The sequence below is a fragment of the Oryza brachyantha genome, chromosome 3, assembly GCF_000231095.2.
Source record: "Oryza brachyantha chromosome 3, ObraRS2, whole genome shotgun sequence".
NCBI lineage: Eukaryota > Viridiplantae > Streptophyta > Magnoliopsida > Poales > Poaceae > Oryza > Oryza brachyantha.
This window is the reverse complement of record NC_023165.2, coordinates 10,349,886-10,365,270: the sequence shown is the minus strand read 5'-3', so window position 1 is coordinate 10,365,270 and position 15,385 is coordinate 10,349,886. Positions and strand designations below refer to the sequence as shown.

At 40.1% G+C, this 15,385-nt stretch overlaps 3 protein-coding genes across 3 annotated transcripts; 2 read left to right on the top strand and 1 right to left on the bottom strand.

Moving 5' to 3' along the window:
* Positions 1–2,185: 2,185 nt before the first annotated feature.
* Positions 2,186–7,794, top strand: LOC102711794 (probable apyrase 1). Its single transcript, XM_015834703.2, has 9 exons — positions 2,186–2,962; positions 4,780–4,908; positions 5,012–5,068; positions 5,222–5,314; positions 5,547–5,752; positions 6,359–6,453; positions 6,831–7,048; positions 7,131–7,320; positions 7,416–7,794. The coding sequence occupies exons 1-9, from the start codon at positions 2,588–2,590 to the stop codon at positions 7,526–7,528; spliced, it is 1,476 nt and encodes a 491-aa protein (XP_015690189.2). The 5' UTR covers positions 2,186–2,587; the 3' UTR covers positions 7,529–7,794.
* A 208-nt stretch (positions 7,795–8,002) lies between these two features.
* LOC102717224 (transmembrane emp24 domain-containing protein p24delta9-like) lies at positions 8,003–9,616 on the bottom strand. The gene is made up of 3 exons (XM_015835116.2): positions 9,110–9,616; positions 8,440–8,516; positions 8,003–8,344 (listed from the first exon to the last, which is right to left on the bottom strand). Exons 1-3 carry the CDS (start codon positions 9,515–9,517, stop codon positions 8,200–8,202), a joined length of 630 nt encoding a protein of 209 aa, XP_015690602.1. The 5' UTR covers positions 9,518–9,616; the 3' UTR covers positions 8,003–8,199.
* A 1,293-nt stretch (positions 9,617–10,909) lies between these two features.
* LOC102716942 (rhamnogalacturonan I rhamnosyltransferase 1-like) lies at positions 10,910–14,508 on the top strand. Its single transcript, XM_006649961.2, has 8 exons — positions 10,910–11,243; positions 12,025–12,092; positions 12,183–12,271; positions 12,374–12,527; positions 12,617–12,906; positions 12,999–13,203; positions 13,286–13,443; positions 13,707–14,508. Exons 1-8 carry the CDS (start codon positions 10,979–10,981, stop codon positions 13,966–13,968), a joined length of 1,491 nt encoding a protein of 496 aa, XP_006650024.1. The 5' UTR covers positions 10,910–10,978; the 3' UTR covers positions 13,969–14,508.
* The last annotated feature ends 877 nt before the right edge of the window (positions 14,509–15,385 follow it).

Below are 15,385 nucleotides of genomic sequence, written 5' to 3'. Positions count from 1 at the left end.
CCGCCAAGCTTGCTCCAACGCTATCATGATGCATATGTTGGGGGACTTTAGTTCATTCTTCCACCGCTCCAAAGGCCAAGGCTATCACCTTTGTTATCAACACCAATGAGTTATATTGCAAACATTCTCCATGAGAGTCGCATCCCTGTTGAGGATCGATAGAGATTTGTCGGCTCCACTCACATGAGGAAACTTGATCCAGTGTAGAGCAAGATATTTTTGTTCATGACCCTAACGGCATGTGCTCTCTCCCCCTTTCCATCCCCAACTCCCAACTAATCTAAAACACTACTTAGATGCGCATACAAGCTCCCAACATTTCTACAACCGTCCACCCTAGCTAGCCCTATGGTGGAACTCTCATAGCGATATAATTTTCAACATATAAAAGGGTGGATGGAAGAGGAAGAAATGAGTGTCTAGGAAGAACCGTAGAAAATAACGTTTATGGTGGACTATGGGTCCCACATAGTTATCTAGTAGATAGGAGAATTGTTGCGTGAAATTAGACGTCTCAACATGTGGTTTAGTGAAGAAGCCCTAAAGCCCAAGGCCATGTGATAAGCATGTCCCAAAATTTGTGGTTTTTATAAAACATAGTTTTGAAAATAGTACAAGTTGAATGACACTTTTTGGGTGTTCTAGAACCTAAGGATGCCTAATTTCTTCTCTCTGCACGAACAACAAGGTACCACAGTGGCGCATAATTCATTAAGTATTGGCTAAAAACTTCAAAATGGATTAATACAATTTTAATGCATTTTCTTTCTTTCTTTTTTTATAAAAACACACCATTTAACTGTTCGGAAGCGTGCATGTGGAAAATGGGGGTATAAGTGGAGAACTTGGAGAAACATATGCGCCTTCTTTGAAATGCGGGAACAATAAAACATAATGTTTATATGTACAAAACAAAGGATTACAACACACTTGAACACGTGATTTTACAGGATATTTATACTCCCTCCATATTTTTTATATGACGCCGTTGACTTTTAGGTTCATGTTTGACCATTTATCTTATTAAAAAATTATATAATTATTAATTATTTTATTATAATATGATTTATTATTATAGAAACTTTAATTATGCATTATAATTTTGCATATTTGAATATAAATTTTGAATAAGACGAATGGTCAAACGTGATTTTAACAGTCAACGGTGTCATACATGTATACGGAGAGAGCATAAAACAATTCAATTTCCCTTAGCTCTCTTTGGCCACTGACACAAAGAGTCATATCCAAGGCTCTTTGGTACAACTCTAGATGTGACATTTTTTGGAGTTGGGTATTCATAGCTCCACAATTTTGTGAATCGTTTTTAATTCTTTTGAAATATAAAATTTAAACAATTTTAAAAATGTAATGTAACATATAATTTTTATACATGTTCCTAAAATGTACAATAACACATGGTTATCAAAATTCATTTAAAAACACGATGATTATATATTTAAATACAAGTGGTACAAAGTAACTTATAAGCCTCATATCCAGCATAAATCTATTATCTTACAACATTTCCAAGAGAACACTAAATAATTAACTCCCCAAAGTTCTATATTCAAGCCAATAAAAAAGGGCTAAAAATTACTCCCTCTCACAAAAGAACTTTAAAACTGAATAAACTATATTGAAAATCCATATGTTTGCTCTAAATTTGGAATACAAGAGAGTTGATATTAGACATGCGTAAATATTGAAAATATATTTGGTAACATGTTAAAGATATGTTTTTTTGCCTATTTTTGAAAATTCAGTAACCAATTTTAGACATATCGCTTTTGAGTACTACCAAATGGTCCAAACATGCTGCAAGTGGATGCAAGTTTGATATTTATTTTTTTGTGGGGGCACCATTGAAGATTTTGCTATGCCTAACTTGATGTGCAATGTTGAATTTGGGCCAAAACGAATACAACAAATCGTTTGTATGACACCATGAATAGAAAAAGAAAAAAAACAAGAAGAAGTTGTGCAATGTTGATTTTGCGGTGATTATTGTCGTGACACGCCTATTCATCAACCTAAAAAACGTTACTATTATAGTAAAAAAAATAAAAGGAAAAGAAAAACCACCACCGGGATAGGCAAGGCTGCAGCCAAGTGGCGTCCGCAGGCCAGGCCGGCCCTCGCGAGTCGCGAGACAAACGGAACCACCTCGTCCCGACTCCCGAGCCGCACCGCACGTCCGTCGGTCCCGGTCTCTCTCTGCCGACCGGCGCGCACCACGAACCCGTCGGCTCTCCCCGATCGAACCAACGATTCCGCCTGCCTCGCCGCTCCGATTGCTCGCAATGCCGCCCCCCCGGCGCCGAGCCCACCGGTCGCCTTAGAGCCCGCGACGGGGAGATCTCGCGCAGCCGCTGCTCCAGCCACGCGCCCCCACGAGGCCGCGCGCCGCGGCCGCCCCCGACCCGGCGCCCTGGAGCCGCCGCCGCAGGAGGCGGTGAAGCCGTCCCCGACCAACGGCCGCATCCGCTACCGCTCCCCCTCGGCGGCCGATCTGCTCCCCGCCGACGACCTCGCGGCCGCCCCCTCCGCCGCGGATGCCGCGGCGGCCACGGCGGCGGCCGCGAGGATGCGGCGCTTCTCGGCCGCCGGCGCGCGGCAGCAGCAGCAGCAGCAGCAGCAGGGGGAGGCCGTGTCCGACCGCGTCCTCCGATTCCGCGGGGTCCTCATGGTGGTGCTCACGCCGGTGCTCCTCATCTCGTTCGTGCTCGTTGCCATGCCGCGCGCCCCTGCCTCCGCTACCGTGGAGGGTTCTGCTGGTGAACTCGTCGCCGCTGCCGGACGGAGGTGGGGTCCCCGGGCCGTGAGCGGAATTGGAGATGGATCCACCAAGTACGCGGTGATATTTGATGCCGGGAGCTCCGGGAGTCGCGTGCACGTGTACTGCTTCGATGGAAACCTGGATCTGCTGCCTATCGGAAAGGAAATCGAGCTGTTCAAGCAGGTAAACCGCCCATTTGACCGCACTTGGTTTTTTGGCTGATTATCTCTAATTGTGAAATGTGGGGTGCTGTCAGGTTTATCTCTAATTATGATGTTATATTGGCATGTCCATTAGGATAGTCGATCCTGTTTATAATTTGAAATGAGATCAATTCGTTTGTATAACGCAAAATAAAATACTTTGTTGTACACAAAATAGTAGCATAACATATTATGAAATGCTTTACCATAGCTTTGGTGTCGACATTGCTAGTTAGTAACAGCAAGACATTCAAACCACGAACCTACTACCTATTGATTTTCGTAGCTATTTGAAGATGTCTGTTATTATTCTTGGGCTCCTGGCTTGCTGCAAATCAGGACAGTGCTTAAATCTGGGAGCCTGTGATCAGACGCATTATTTAAGTATTCAATCAGGCAACTATGTAAGTACAAATGATTAGCTGGTCTTCTGTAAGAGTATTAAGATAGAAGATTAAAAATGATCTTTGTCAATCTATTTAAACTTCAAATTTAAGAACTACTTAATACTGAACTGAGTTGTATTTCCAAACTAGCCAAAACCAGTGACAGACAAATTTACATATATGTGGATGCCCATGCACCATCATCCATCGAAATGCTCCAATATTTTTGTAAGTTGAAGTATTAGGGAAAATTTTACAGGAAACATTAAGTTGAAGTTGCAGACATATATACTCCCCCCGTTCCATATCCATATTATAAGACTTTCTAGGTTTGTCTAAATTCATCCATGTATCAATATATATGTTTTGTATATGTGTCTAGATTCATTAGCACACATATGAATCTAGATAAGGCCAAAAAGTCTTATAATATGAAACGGAGGTGATAGATTGGAAAACAACATTCAGGATGGACAAGGATTGGGACGCAGCAAAAAAATTCTTAGACTCAGGACAAGGATTGGGACCAGGGGCGATATGTCGGTGACACACCAATGTTATATTCCAACATGTGATCTTTCTAGTGCTATTGATCAATTTATCCCTTTCATATTTACTTGAATTCTGAGAGTTGTACAAATAGTGAGTCACATTGATGGATAGGATAGTGCACGCATATTCTTATATGAGAATTGCACAAATACCGATTTAGATTTGAAGGACAGGATAATGCATGGTCGTTCTGATATACTTGATGTAAACCAATTTTTGAATATTTGTATAAATTACTAATAGATAGTGGACCTTGGGCTATTTATGCTGGGCAAAGCTTATTTTGAAGCTTTAAAGTGTGCGTCGGTTTAGCTTTCTAGATAGTTATATTGTAAAAATGCCAAAAACTACATCCTATTCAAAGAACTATTGTATCTAGGGATGGGCGTAGGTTCACCTACGAGTAATTTAGGATCGACTCTAGTTCATCTAAATGAACTAAGAGTTGACCCTAATTTACCCACAGGCATCCCTATATGCATCACTGCTTTACTTCCTTGATAAAGTTGCCCTTGCTTCTTGAGAAATTTTATTCATGCAGTTGTTGGAAGACTCCTGATTAATAAATACTCCCTCCGTTTTTTTATTCGACGTCGTTGACTTTTAGATCTACTTTTGACCATTCGTCTTATGCAATTTTTTTGTGCAAATATGTAAAATTATAAAGTCATGCTTAAAGTTTCTTAATGATAAAACAAATCACAACAAAATAATTATTAATTATATAAATATTGAATAAGACGAATTGTATCCAAAAATCAATGGTGTCAAATAAAAATGTCGGAGGTAGTACAAAGGAAGAAGGCTTGAACTGGGGGGATGTGCAAATTATCTCAATCTTCATCTTTTCCTCTTGCAGAAAAAACCAGGCCTCAGTGCTTATGCCAATGATCCACAGGAAGCTGCTAAGTCACTTGTTTCTCTTCTAGAGGAAGCTGAAAAGGTAGTTCCTGTGGAATTACGTGAGCAAACGCCTGTCAGGGTTGGGGTGAGTGGAGGCTTTCTGTATTTCTTTCTAAGAAGTGGAAACTGATTTTTTTTAACTTTCCGTTATAATGCTCTCTGTGTAATGTGTTCAAATCCTTATGCAGGCTACTGCAGGTCTGCGAACATTAGGAACTGAAAAGTCTGAAGAAATTTTGCAAGCGGTAAATATACTCCTTAGGATAAGCTAGCTGTTGCATATCTTATTCCTGTCAAGATTGGATCATGCCCTTTTCTATTATAATCTTACTTGACATTTTATGATTTATGCCCCGTACTATCTTTTAGTTCTGTTGCCTGATCATCTAATCCTTCAGGTTAGGGATCTTCTTCAAGACAAGAGCTCTTTCAGATCCCAACCAGAATGGGTTACTGTTCTAGATGGATCTCAGGAAGGTGCATTCCAGTGGGTATGATCTTTTCCTAGCTAATATATATGTATGCCCAGAACATTATTTTCATCTTTTAGCAAATATAGAATAATTGGTGTTCAGTTGGATCTAGTTATGTTCATTGCCGCCATTTGTTCAGTTGCCCCTTCCAATATGGATGTAAAACAAAGTTGTCCATACTCCATATGCTGCTCTTTTATACTTCACAAAAACAACCAACATGAATATACAAGTGCTTCTCTGTTTTTAGGTTACCATCAATTATTTGTTGGGAAAATTGGGAGAGCCTTACTCACAGACAGTTGGAGTGGTTGATCTAGGTGGTGGTTCTGTCCAAATGGCTTATGCCATCTCAGAGAAAGATGCAGCAAAGGCTCCTAAAGTTTCAGAAGGTGAAGATTCATATGTGAAGAAGCTGCTACTTAAGGGAGCAACATATTATCTTTATATTCACAGGTACATAAATTAAATTGTTTGTTGCAGTCCAGTTTCTTAGACATTTTATATTGTTCTTTTACCGAGATATTATACTAATGATGTCTATAGAAATATTGGTGAAACTGATCCTTAACTAGCCTTCACTTCTAGTAGGATGTGCCTGAAGTATCTCGTATTCTTTTCTTCAATCTGTAGGTCTTTTAGGACTGTAATAAAAAGAGGAATCCTAACATAAAGCGCGCTTGGGACAAAAGAAAGTTGAGAAGTTGTAGTAGTAACTTAAAAATGGCCACCTTGCAATGTCGATGTCAGTACCTATGTCATTCAATTGATTTTATCACTTGCTGTTAATTTCAATACACGAACAAGACTACTATTAACGTCATTCTGACGGACTGTTGTTGGAACGGGCATCACATGATTTATTTAAATCTATGAAATAATTGAAGATTGTAGATGTGACTGCAAGCAAATTTTTTCACTGTTGTTTACATTGTGATCTCAATCTGTCACTTCTGTTTGTTACTCCTAATCTGATACGGAATAATATTTTTTTTACCACATTGTGATGGGCAAATGTTGGAACATCATCACAGTTATAACAGGAAACACTATTTTCTACAGCTATTTGCATTATGGCTTGCTGGCGGCTAGAGCAGAGATCTTAAAAGCTGGTGAAGGCAATGATTACAACAATTGTATTTTGGAAGGACATCGTGGTACGGCTGCCTGCATCTTCTTTAATTCACTAAGCCAACTTGATATATCTTTATCTTCCCTCTCTGGAAATTTAGATAGACTTCATGTGAACTTCATTGTATTTATGTCAACATTAAAAGGGAAAAGCTCATTACCAGAACAGAAAGGAGCTGCAACATGCTATTGGATTTCCTTGAGGATTCTGCATTTATTGATTATTAGTTAAGAATATTTTTGGTATTCTGATGGCCTTGGTAAAAGAATGACTGCTATGTTGTCAGATTATGACTATTACATATAAAACTAGAAATTATGTATATTTTCCTTTATAGTTTGTTGTATCAATTGAAGTTTTCTTGGAAACACCATATAATTCTAATTGTCCTTGTAATCACAGGGAATTACAAATATGGTGATGATATAGTTGAAGTGTCAGGTTCATCATCTGGTGCAAGTTATTCCAAGTGCAGGGCTGTTGCTGTCAGAGCTCTCAATGTTGATGAACCAGCATGCACTCACATGAAATGCACATTTGGCGGTGTGTGGAATGGTGGTGGTGGAGATGGACAGAAGAATCTTTTTGTTGCATCATTTTTCTTCGATAGGGCTGCTGAGGTAACTCCTTTTGGCAACGAAACCTTCTGATTACTGGCTCTGGTCATGATATGCATCTAATTATCTCCTGTTCTCTGCTTAGGCTGGTTTTGTAAACCCAAAGGCAGCAGATGCTAAGGTTAAACCCTCAGACTTCGAAGAAGCTGCACGACGTGTTTGTAAATTGAATGTGAAGGATGCACAGGCCACCTACCCTGATGTTTCAGAGGAGAACATTCCATACCTTTGCATGGATCTAGTTTACCAGTACACATTACTTGTGGATGGATTCGGTATGTCTTAATGCAAACTGAAAGAAAAATCACAATACTTCATAAGCTTGAGACATATTTCTTGATTTGTTGTATTTAATTTGTCGTTCTATCAGGCTTGGATCCGTACCAAGATATTACATTGGTAAAGAAGGTGCCTTATAGCAACTCGTTTGTTGAAGCAGCATGGCCCCTTGGTAGTGCCATTGAGGTTGCATCTTCATCATAGCAGAAATAGCTTGGCAATAATTTATGAAAGAAATGAAGGTCTCGGCATATAGTTTTGGCTTAGTTTACCGACTTAGTAGGGAGTGTAGATCCTATGTTTGAGGTTAGATTTTTTCCCCCTTGATTCGCCATTTATTGTCCATTTTCAATTCTATTTGTTTAGCTGCCTACACCTTGACATACACGAGGAATATAGCTTGGAGATATTCAGTCCTGACCATTGTAAGGATTTTTTTTAACTAATGCAAAACCATATCAGAGCCTTTTGTTATTCTTTTGGGCTTCTAGTTTGATGCATATATAAATATGTCTCCTTCGGTCCCAATTGTGTTCCGTGGGCTTTAGTTTCATGAAAAATGTGCAGGCATTGTTGTCCTTTGGTATAATTTACAGAAAGTACCGAATATATGCCAAAGATTTTGCGTCGCACCTTGGTGAGCTCCCCCGTAAACAGCCAAATAACCAGGGAAATTTCAAGTTATGGGAGCACATTACTAAGTAAAACAATCAACAGCGCTACAGAATTTAGGCGAACGTATAAGATGGACTTTGCACCCATTTTCCTTTTCTGAAGAATTAATGTACATAGCTTGCCTCTCTATTTAAGTTAATATGTGTATGACATTTAACAAATTAAAATCAGTAAGACATATTCCTCGTTCCATTTAGCCCCTAAAGTATGTGTCTTTTTTGAAAGAAAGTCTTCAGATGCCACAGCTGCAGCCCTGCAACTCCAACGCAAACTGCCAGAGATAACAGGGTGAAGAAGTGTATTTTCATGGCTGTGTCTTCGTTGAGCATCTGCATCTCGTCCTCGCTGGCAGAGAAAAATACGAAATCAACATGCAACGCAAATCTAGTTACGCGATCTAATATTGTAGCGAGAACATGAATAATCTTCGAGTGCCTTACCTCCGATGGAGAGAAATCATCTCTTCGTGTATGAGCCGGGCAGAAACCTCCAATTTCTTCAACTCTCCAGTGATCGACTAGAAATTAAAGGCATTTCAAAAGGGAAAAAAAATCTTAGATTCTTTTAGAATTCCCATGAGATCAAACTACATTTTGTTGAGTTTAACCTAACACAAATGTACAAGACAATTTTCATTCTTTGAAATCCGTTATTTAGTAAAACATAAGTGGTACGATTGTTCACTCAATTTTTAATTCCAAATTACATACATTTTCATTTTACAATCTTCATTCTGCTTATGTCAATTACAAATAAAGCGAAACATGGAAATCACCTATACCCACTGCAGATATACAATAATGACCACCTCAAGACCCCAGTAATTGTCCATCTAATGAGATTTAGAGTTTCAAACAAGTTTTCTTATCTCCAGTTTCTAAACATTCCTTTCTATGCTGTAAAATACTAAAATGTAGACACTTTTCTAAATAAACTGCCGGGCGAAATATATAACATGTAACACCAAGCCTAGAAATTGAATGCAGCTTTCTCCAGCATTTTATTAACACAAATTTTGTAGTAGTAGCTTTAAGATTATGATATCTACACTATCAGTCATGACAAACATGTCCAAATTATACTAGAGATCATGGTGGAGAGAGAGCATACATCGACGCCGCCTTCCTTGGCGGCGGCGACCGCGGGTTGGGCGTGACTGCGGACTCCGGTGTCCCACTGCACGTCGACGGAGACAGCGGCGCCACGGTCGTAGCGGGGCGTCCAGAAGCAGGCGGTGTACTTGCCATCCTCCGCGGCCTCGAACCTGAAATCCCCGGCCTCCACGCCCTCCGCCAGGTGCAGCTCCTCGCCGCGGGGCCCCGCCACGCGCGCCGAGACCGTGGACGCTGCCGCCGACGTGGCCTCGGCCACGCGGTACGAGGCGTGGGAGAGCGCCCCACGGCGGAGCTCCTCGGTCAGGCACTTGGAGCCGCCCGACGGCACGTCGAACACCAGGGCCTCGACGCCGGCGGCCGCGGCCAGGAGGATGGCGGCGAGGAGGGACGGCGACGCGGCCATGCCTCGTGCCGCCCGCCGTCGTGCGAGATCTAGCTGCCGGTGATGTGACGCTGGCGTGTGGGACCCCGATCACAGCCAGCCCGTTGTTTGGGCGGCCTAAACAAGATTCGACCCAGTATGAAACTTTTTGGCCCAAATTATGAATTTTATCAGGCCCAAATTTATGGACATGTATGCGGTCATGCGGGTTTACCAACTCAGGATTTTTTTAAAAAAATATATTTAATAAATAATTTACAAAACTATATTTTCGTTTCCAAAATTTACAAATCTAACCTCTCGCCATCCTCCTAGAGGGCAGAAAGACGACGCGCAAACGACGGGAGGGCCACCAGGGACGCCGCTGACCGTGACTGGGCAATTTTGCGGTTTAGCTTAAAAAAAGCATGTGCATTCAGGAAGTCCAAACTGTGAACCGAATGGTTGAACCGTGGTTTGACACATACTCCTATATATATAAGGTATGTAATTATTTAATCATAAGTTCATATAAGATAGTGGTGGTGATCACTGAGCCAATGCAATACTTATGACTAAATAATTACATATGTTATACATATATGTATCAAAACCGCGGTTCAATCGTCCGATTCACGGTCTGACCGTTTCCGAACGCGTGCGGCAATTTAGCAATTTTCTCCCTTGTCATTGCCGCCCATACAGAGAACGGCGAGGGGCCAAACAACAAAACTGCTACTATACCATCATCGTCCGTCCCTAGCTCTCTCCTGTTGTATATCACGTCATCAAAACGTCTCTAGAAGGACGGTATGAGGTTAGATTTGTAAACTTTAAAATAAAATATAGTTTTGTAAATTATTTACTAAATAAAATAAAAAATAAAAAAATCCTCAATAGGCAATGACAGCGTGTGGCTATTGATAGATTCGTAAATTATTTACTAAATAAAATAAAAAATAAAAAATCCTCAATAGGCAGTGACATCGCGTGGCTATTAATAGATTTGTAAATTATTTAATAAATAAAATAAAAAAATCCTCAGTAGCAGTGACATCACATGGCTATAAATAGATTTATAAATTATTTATTAAATAAAATTAAAAAAATAAAAAATCCTCAATACAGCGCGTGGCTATTGATATTTTAATCACGTTAACAGATGGAGTACAAAGAAATTTGGTTTGTACACGAGCTAATTATTGTTAACCTATGTACAGAGAACCAAGATGCAAGTGCAGGGCACCACTTGAGTTTACGCTTTTAAAAAAGTTTAGTTAAAGCTGGGCAACCAAGGGGCAAAAAAATTGGCAAGTTAAATTTGCTGGAACAAACAAAAAAACCGTTAATTCGTTGCGCTAAACAATGCCGGTTGCACTTGCAGTTCACCAGCTAACTCCCGATCGAAATCCCAACAAACCACTACGCCATCACTACCACAACACCAACTGCCACTAGTGACTAGTAGTGGGGAAAGGGAAACGCAGTAGGTAGGGACCCACCATGGCCAGGCACAAGAACTCGCCGCCGGCGATCCGCCGCCGCGGGGTCGGGATGCTCCGGTGGGCGGGGCGGGTCGCCTCGAGCATCGTGCTCTGGACGGTTCTCCTCCATTTCTCCAGCATTCTCGGCCTCCCACGCCCGCCGCTCCTCGCCGCCCGGCCCTCCTGCCTAGGCGGCGGCAGCGGCAGCAACTCCAGCGCCTCCTCTGCTGCTGTAACCGTCGTTGCCGCCGAAGATGTCGCGCCCCCGGTTGTGCCCCGCAGGAGTGAGTGGCTCTTGTCTTCTTGGTCTCGCTGCTATCGGCGATTCTTTGGTTCTTGGGAGCACGGGTTCTTGGAATCATGACCTCCTTGGTCGCGTCCTTGTTGGATACATGGGTTTGGACTTTGGCGCTTCTCACTGCCTTAATGTATGCAATGTCGTCTGTGCTTGGGACTTTACTGCTCAGTTAGTGCTGCCGATTTTAGTTTGTTTATCAAAATCGGATTTTCCAGGATTTTTGGTGATGGATATTGTGCTATATAGTATTTAGTAAGTATGTGAACCGGATCATGTTGGTTCACTTTTAGCAGTCGTGGCATATAGAGTTCGCTATGTTCAGCAATTATTCTTTGTTGAACGATGTGACACAGGGATATGCTTCCTTCATAGAACAAAATGCTGGTTCTAGTGATAAATATGTTTCCTTAAGAAAAGATTCAAGAAATAGCTGTGTACACTTTTGGTATTTTTCCAGGATGACTGTTTTGGTTACATTTGAAGATGGAAAATAGAAATTAGAAGGTGGTTCCGTTACAAGTAAAATTCCAATCACCATACGGGTGATAGTCTTAAAAAAAATAAATAACTTCTAGCTGCCCTTTTCCCATCATATGAAGGCAAGGACCTGATGCATCAAGAATGAAGTTTGCTCAATTTTACTTGAATCTACATCTAGCTCAACTCTTGGCATATGCAGCATCTGATGTCAACAGTGCAATAGTGAACAATGCCTGTGTTTGATTGAATGATAGGTTCAGACTGATAAAGTACAATCTCTCGCGCAGGGGTCTACAAGAGTAATGGCTATCTTCTTATTTCATGCAATGGTGGTCTGAACCAAATGCGAGCTGCGGTAGTATCTTACAGTGGCAACTTCTGTCTACAGTAAAGCCTCTCTAACTGTTTTTTTTACTAATATTGCAGAAATGCTTGTTTTCTGCAGATATGTGACATGGTAACTGTGGCACGCTATTTGAACCTGACTATGGTGGTACCTGAACTTGATAAGCAATCCTTCTGGGCTGATCCTAGGTTTGTGGCTTTCCCACCAGTCCCACATTCTCATTTCCTTTTCATGGTTGATTCTACAGCTAGAATGTACTATTACTGATTCAATTTAGCTATATTTTCCAGTGACTTTGGAGATATTTTTGATGTAAATCATTTCATCAATTCTCTGCAAGATGAAGTAAAGATCATCAGGGAACTTCCACAAAAATTCAACAGGAAAGTTCCATTCTCAATGCAGCCAATTAGCTGGTCTAGCGAGAAGTACTATTTGAGACAGGTTGATACTAATCTTCATCCAAGGCTAGGTTTACATTTCTATGTTATCCACTGCTTTCTTTTGTCTTTTATAGTGCTCTGTGCTTTCAGATCTTGCCTCTTGTACGGAAGCATAAGGTGGTGCGTTTCAGCAGGACAGATTCTCGCCTTGCAAACAATGGTCTTCCTCTGAAGTTCCAAAAGCTTCGTTGTCATGCTAACTACAATGCACTACAATTTGCACCATCAATTGAGGCTCTTGGCAAAAAGATGATATCAGCTCTTAGGAAAACTGGATATTTTATTGTGCTTCATCTGAGATATGAGATGGATATGCTTGCATTCTCTGGTTGTACACATGGATGTTCTGATGAAGAAACAGCAGAACTCACAAGAATGAGGTTCTGTTTGATTTTACAATTTCATAACTTCCTGTACATTCTTCTCCCAGGCTCTAATCGATATCCACTGTTATCTGCTATTTGGACATCAGGTATGCATACCCGTGGTGGAAAGAAAAAGAAATAGATTCTGAAAAGAAAAGGCTTGAAGGACTATGCCCCCTTACACCTGGAGAAACAACTTTAGTACTCAAAGCTCTTGGTTTCCCCAAGGGCACTCGGATATATATTGCCTCGGGAGAAATATATGGCGGTGAAAAAAGATTAACTGTACTGAAGACAGAATTCCCTAACATTGTAAGCACATCATAATTTAATGTCCATGAAACATATACTAATACTGGAGTGATGATTTGCTTATGTGCTATTGCAATTTTAGGTTCGGAAGGAGATGCTTTTATCTGCTGATGAGTTACGCCCCTTCCAGAAGCATTCAACCCAAATGGCAGCCCTGGACTATCTTGTTTCTGTTGCTAGTGATGTTTTTATCCCCAGTAATGACGGAAACATGGCTAAGGTTGTTGAAGGACACCGCAGGTATGCCACTTCAATCGTCCTTGTTTTTATCTTGTCTGATTTAACATTTTGTGTGCGTTACTGCAATATGTTAGTTATAGTAAGAAATGAAGTGTTTATTGGCATGTGCACTTGCATCTGTACTGTGCCCTCTCAAGGTTATATGTTTTTCTTTCTGTGTGTGAAATTTTATGTGTGTTTGGTTTAACGAATCATCGCAATAGTACTAGTTGAGAACAGCACTTCGTCTAGGTTAACTGCAAGTGTTTATGTTGGAAATGCAGGTTTATGGGCTTTTACAAAACCATACAGCTGGATAGGAAAAGGCTAGTTGAGCTTATAGATCTTCTTGAAGATCAGGAGCTGTCCTGGGACGAATTCTCTACTGCGGTGAAGGAGCTACATGAGGGCCGAATGAGCGAACCCACTAAAAGGAAAGCTATTCCCGGACAGCCAAAGGAAGAGGACTACTTCTATGCTAATCCTCATGAATGTCTTGGAGCTGCAAGAAAGCGAAGGGAGAAGCTAAAACATACTGAAACATGAAAGCTGCCTTGTAGGCTGGTACATACGAGACCAAAGTGAAATGTGGTGAAGCAGTATAAGTTGGATGTCATAGTTACTAATTGTCTGATCAGCTGACTTCATGAAAGGCAAAAACATTCAACTTCCTGACTTAACTGACCCCTGTGCTCATATTTTTGCTGAGCCACACCCCTGTGAAGTGCACTAGTGTGGGTGAATAGGTAGTAACACGCGTCTGCTTGTGAGAGCTTCTGACGCAAAAACGAAGCAACGTTCTTCTGAGCTTGATAATCCACCTGGTTGGTGGAGTTGCTTATGTCATACAGAAACAGAAAACTTTAACATCATTTGTTCACCTTTTGTTCCTGTAGATTAGTTCACTTTGATTTGTTAACTGCAGATGTAATATTTTTCTCGGTTCTGTCTAGGTGGTACTGTGGCAGATGCCATGTTGTATCAGGTGGTTGTTTTTTTACTAGTTGAAGTACATATTCTGGTTTCAACTCCTAAGTGTGGAAAATGCACTGTCAATGGACCTACCTAGTGGGGTGATTGAATTGAGAAAAGGCCAAATAGTATATTTGTAACGAAAAATATTTTATAAATAAAACTTCTACGTATGTCCTTAGTGATTAAAAAAACAAGGTTGAAAAATAAACTCTAGTAAAAAATTCAAAATTAATTCTAAATTTAAGGTTGAAAATTCAAATTGTGACGTGTAATTATAAGTAGAAACGATAAGATGATGTTGCTATTTTGTGTTGATGTGATACAATAATATGCATTCTTTGTTTCTTTTATTTCGCAATGTTGATTTTTATATAAATGTTTGACTATTTGTCTTATTCAAATGAGTTGATTGATGATATTTTTATAGAAAAAGTCAAACAACGTATTTACAAATAAAAAATAATTTATAAATAAAAGATTTATATAAGTATTCATAACGATCTTAACATCAAGGCTAAAAAATAAAGTTCAATTAAAATACCCAAAATCATCTCCAAATTTAATTTTAAAATTTAAATTTTGGCTTATACACGTAAGCAGAAACGAAAACATGGGAATAATAATAGTTGTACAAATATACAAAAGTATAAGTAATTCTTAAAATTTCTTTAGTAATAATTAAACTATAATAAAATAATTAATAATTAAATAAATTTTATAATAAGATAATCAAAAATCAACGGTATTATATAAAAAAATCTATGCTGTAATATTTGACAATAACCTGGTGATCTCGCTATCCACTGCATGCAACATCGTTGGACACTCTTACATAAGATGGCATAATTGATTTTTGATATTTTCAAGCAGGATTTTCCTTATCGGCTAAGTATGTGGGTACCAGAGTGTATTAGCGATCCAAAATGAACTCGATTAACACATACTGGGTAGAATATCTATAGTATCATGTCCGGCCTGTCCAATCTAG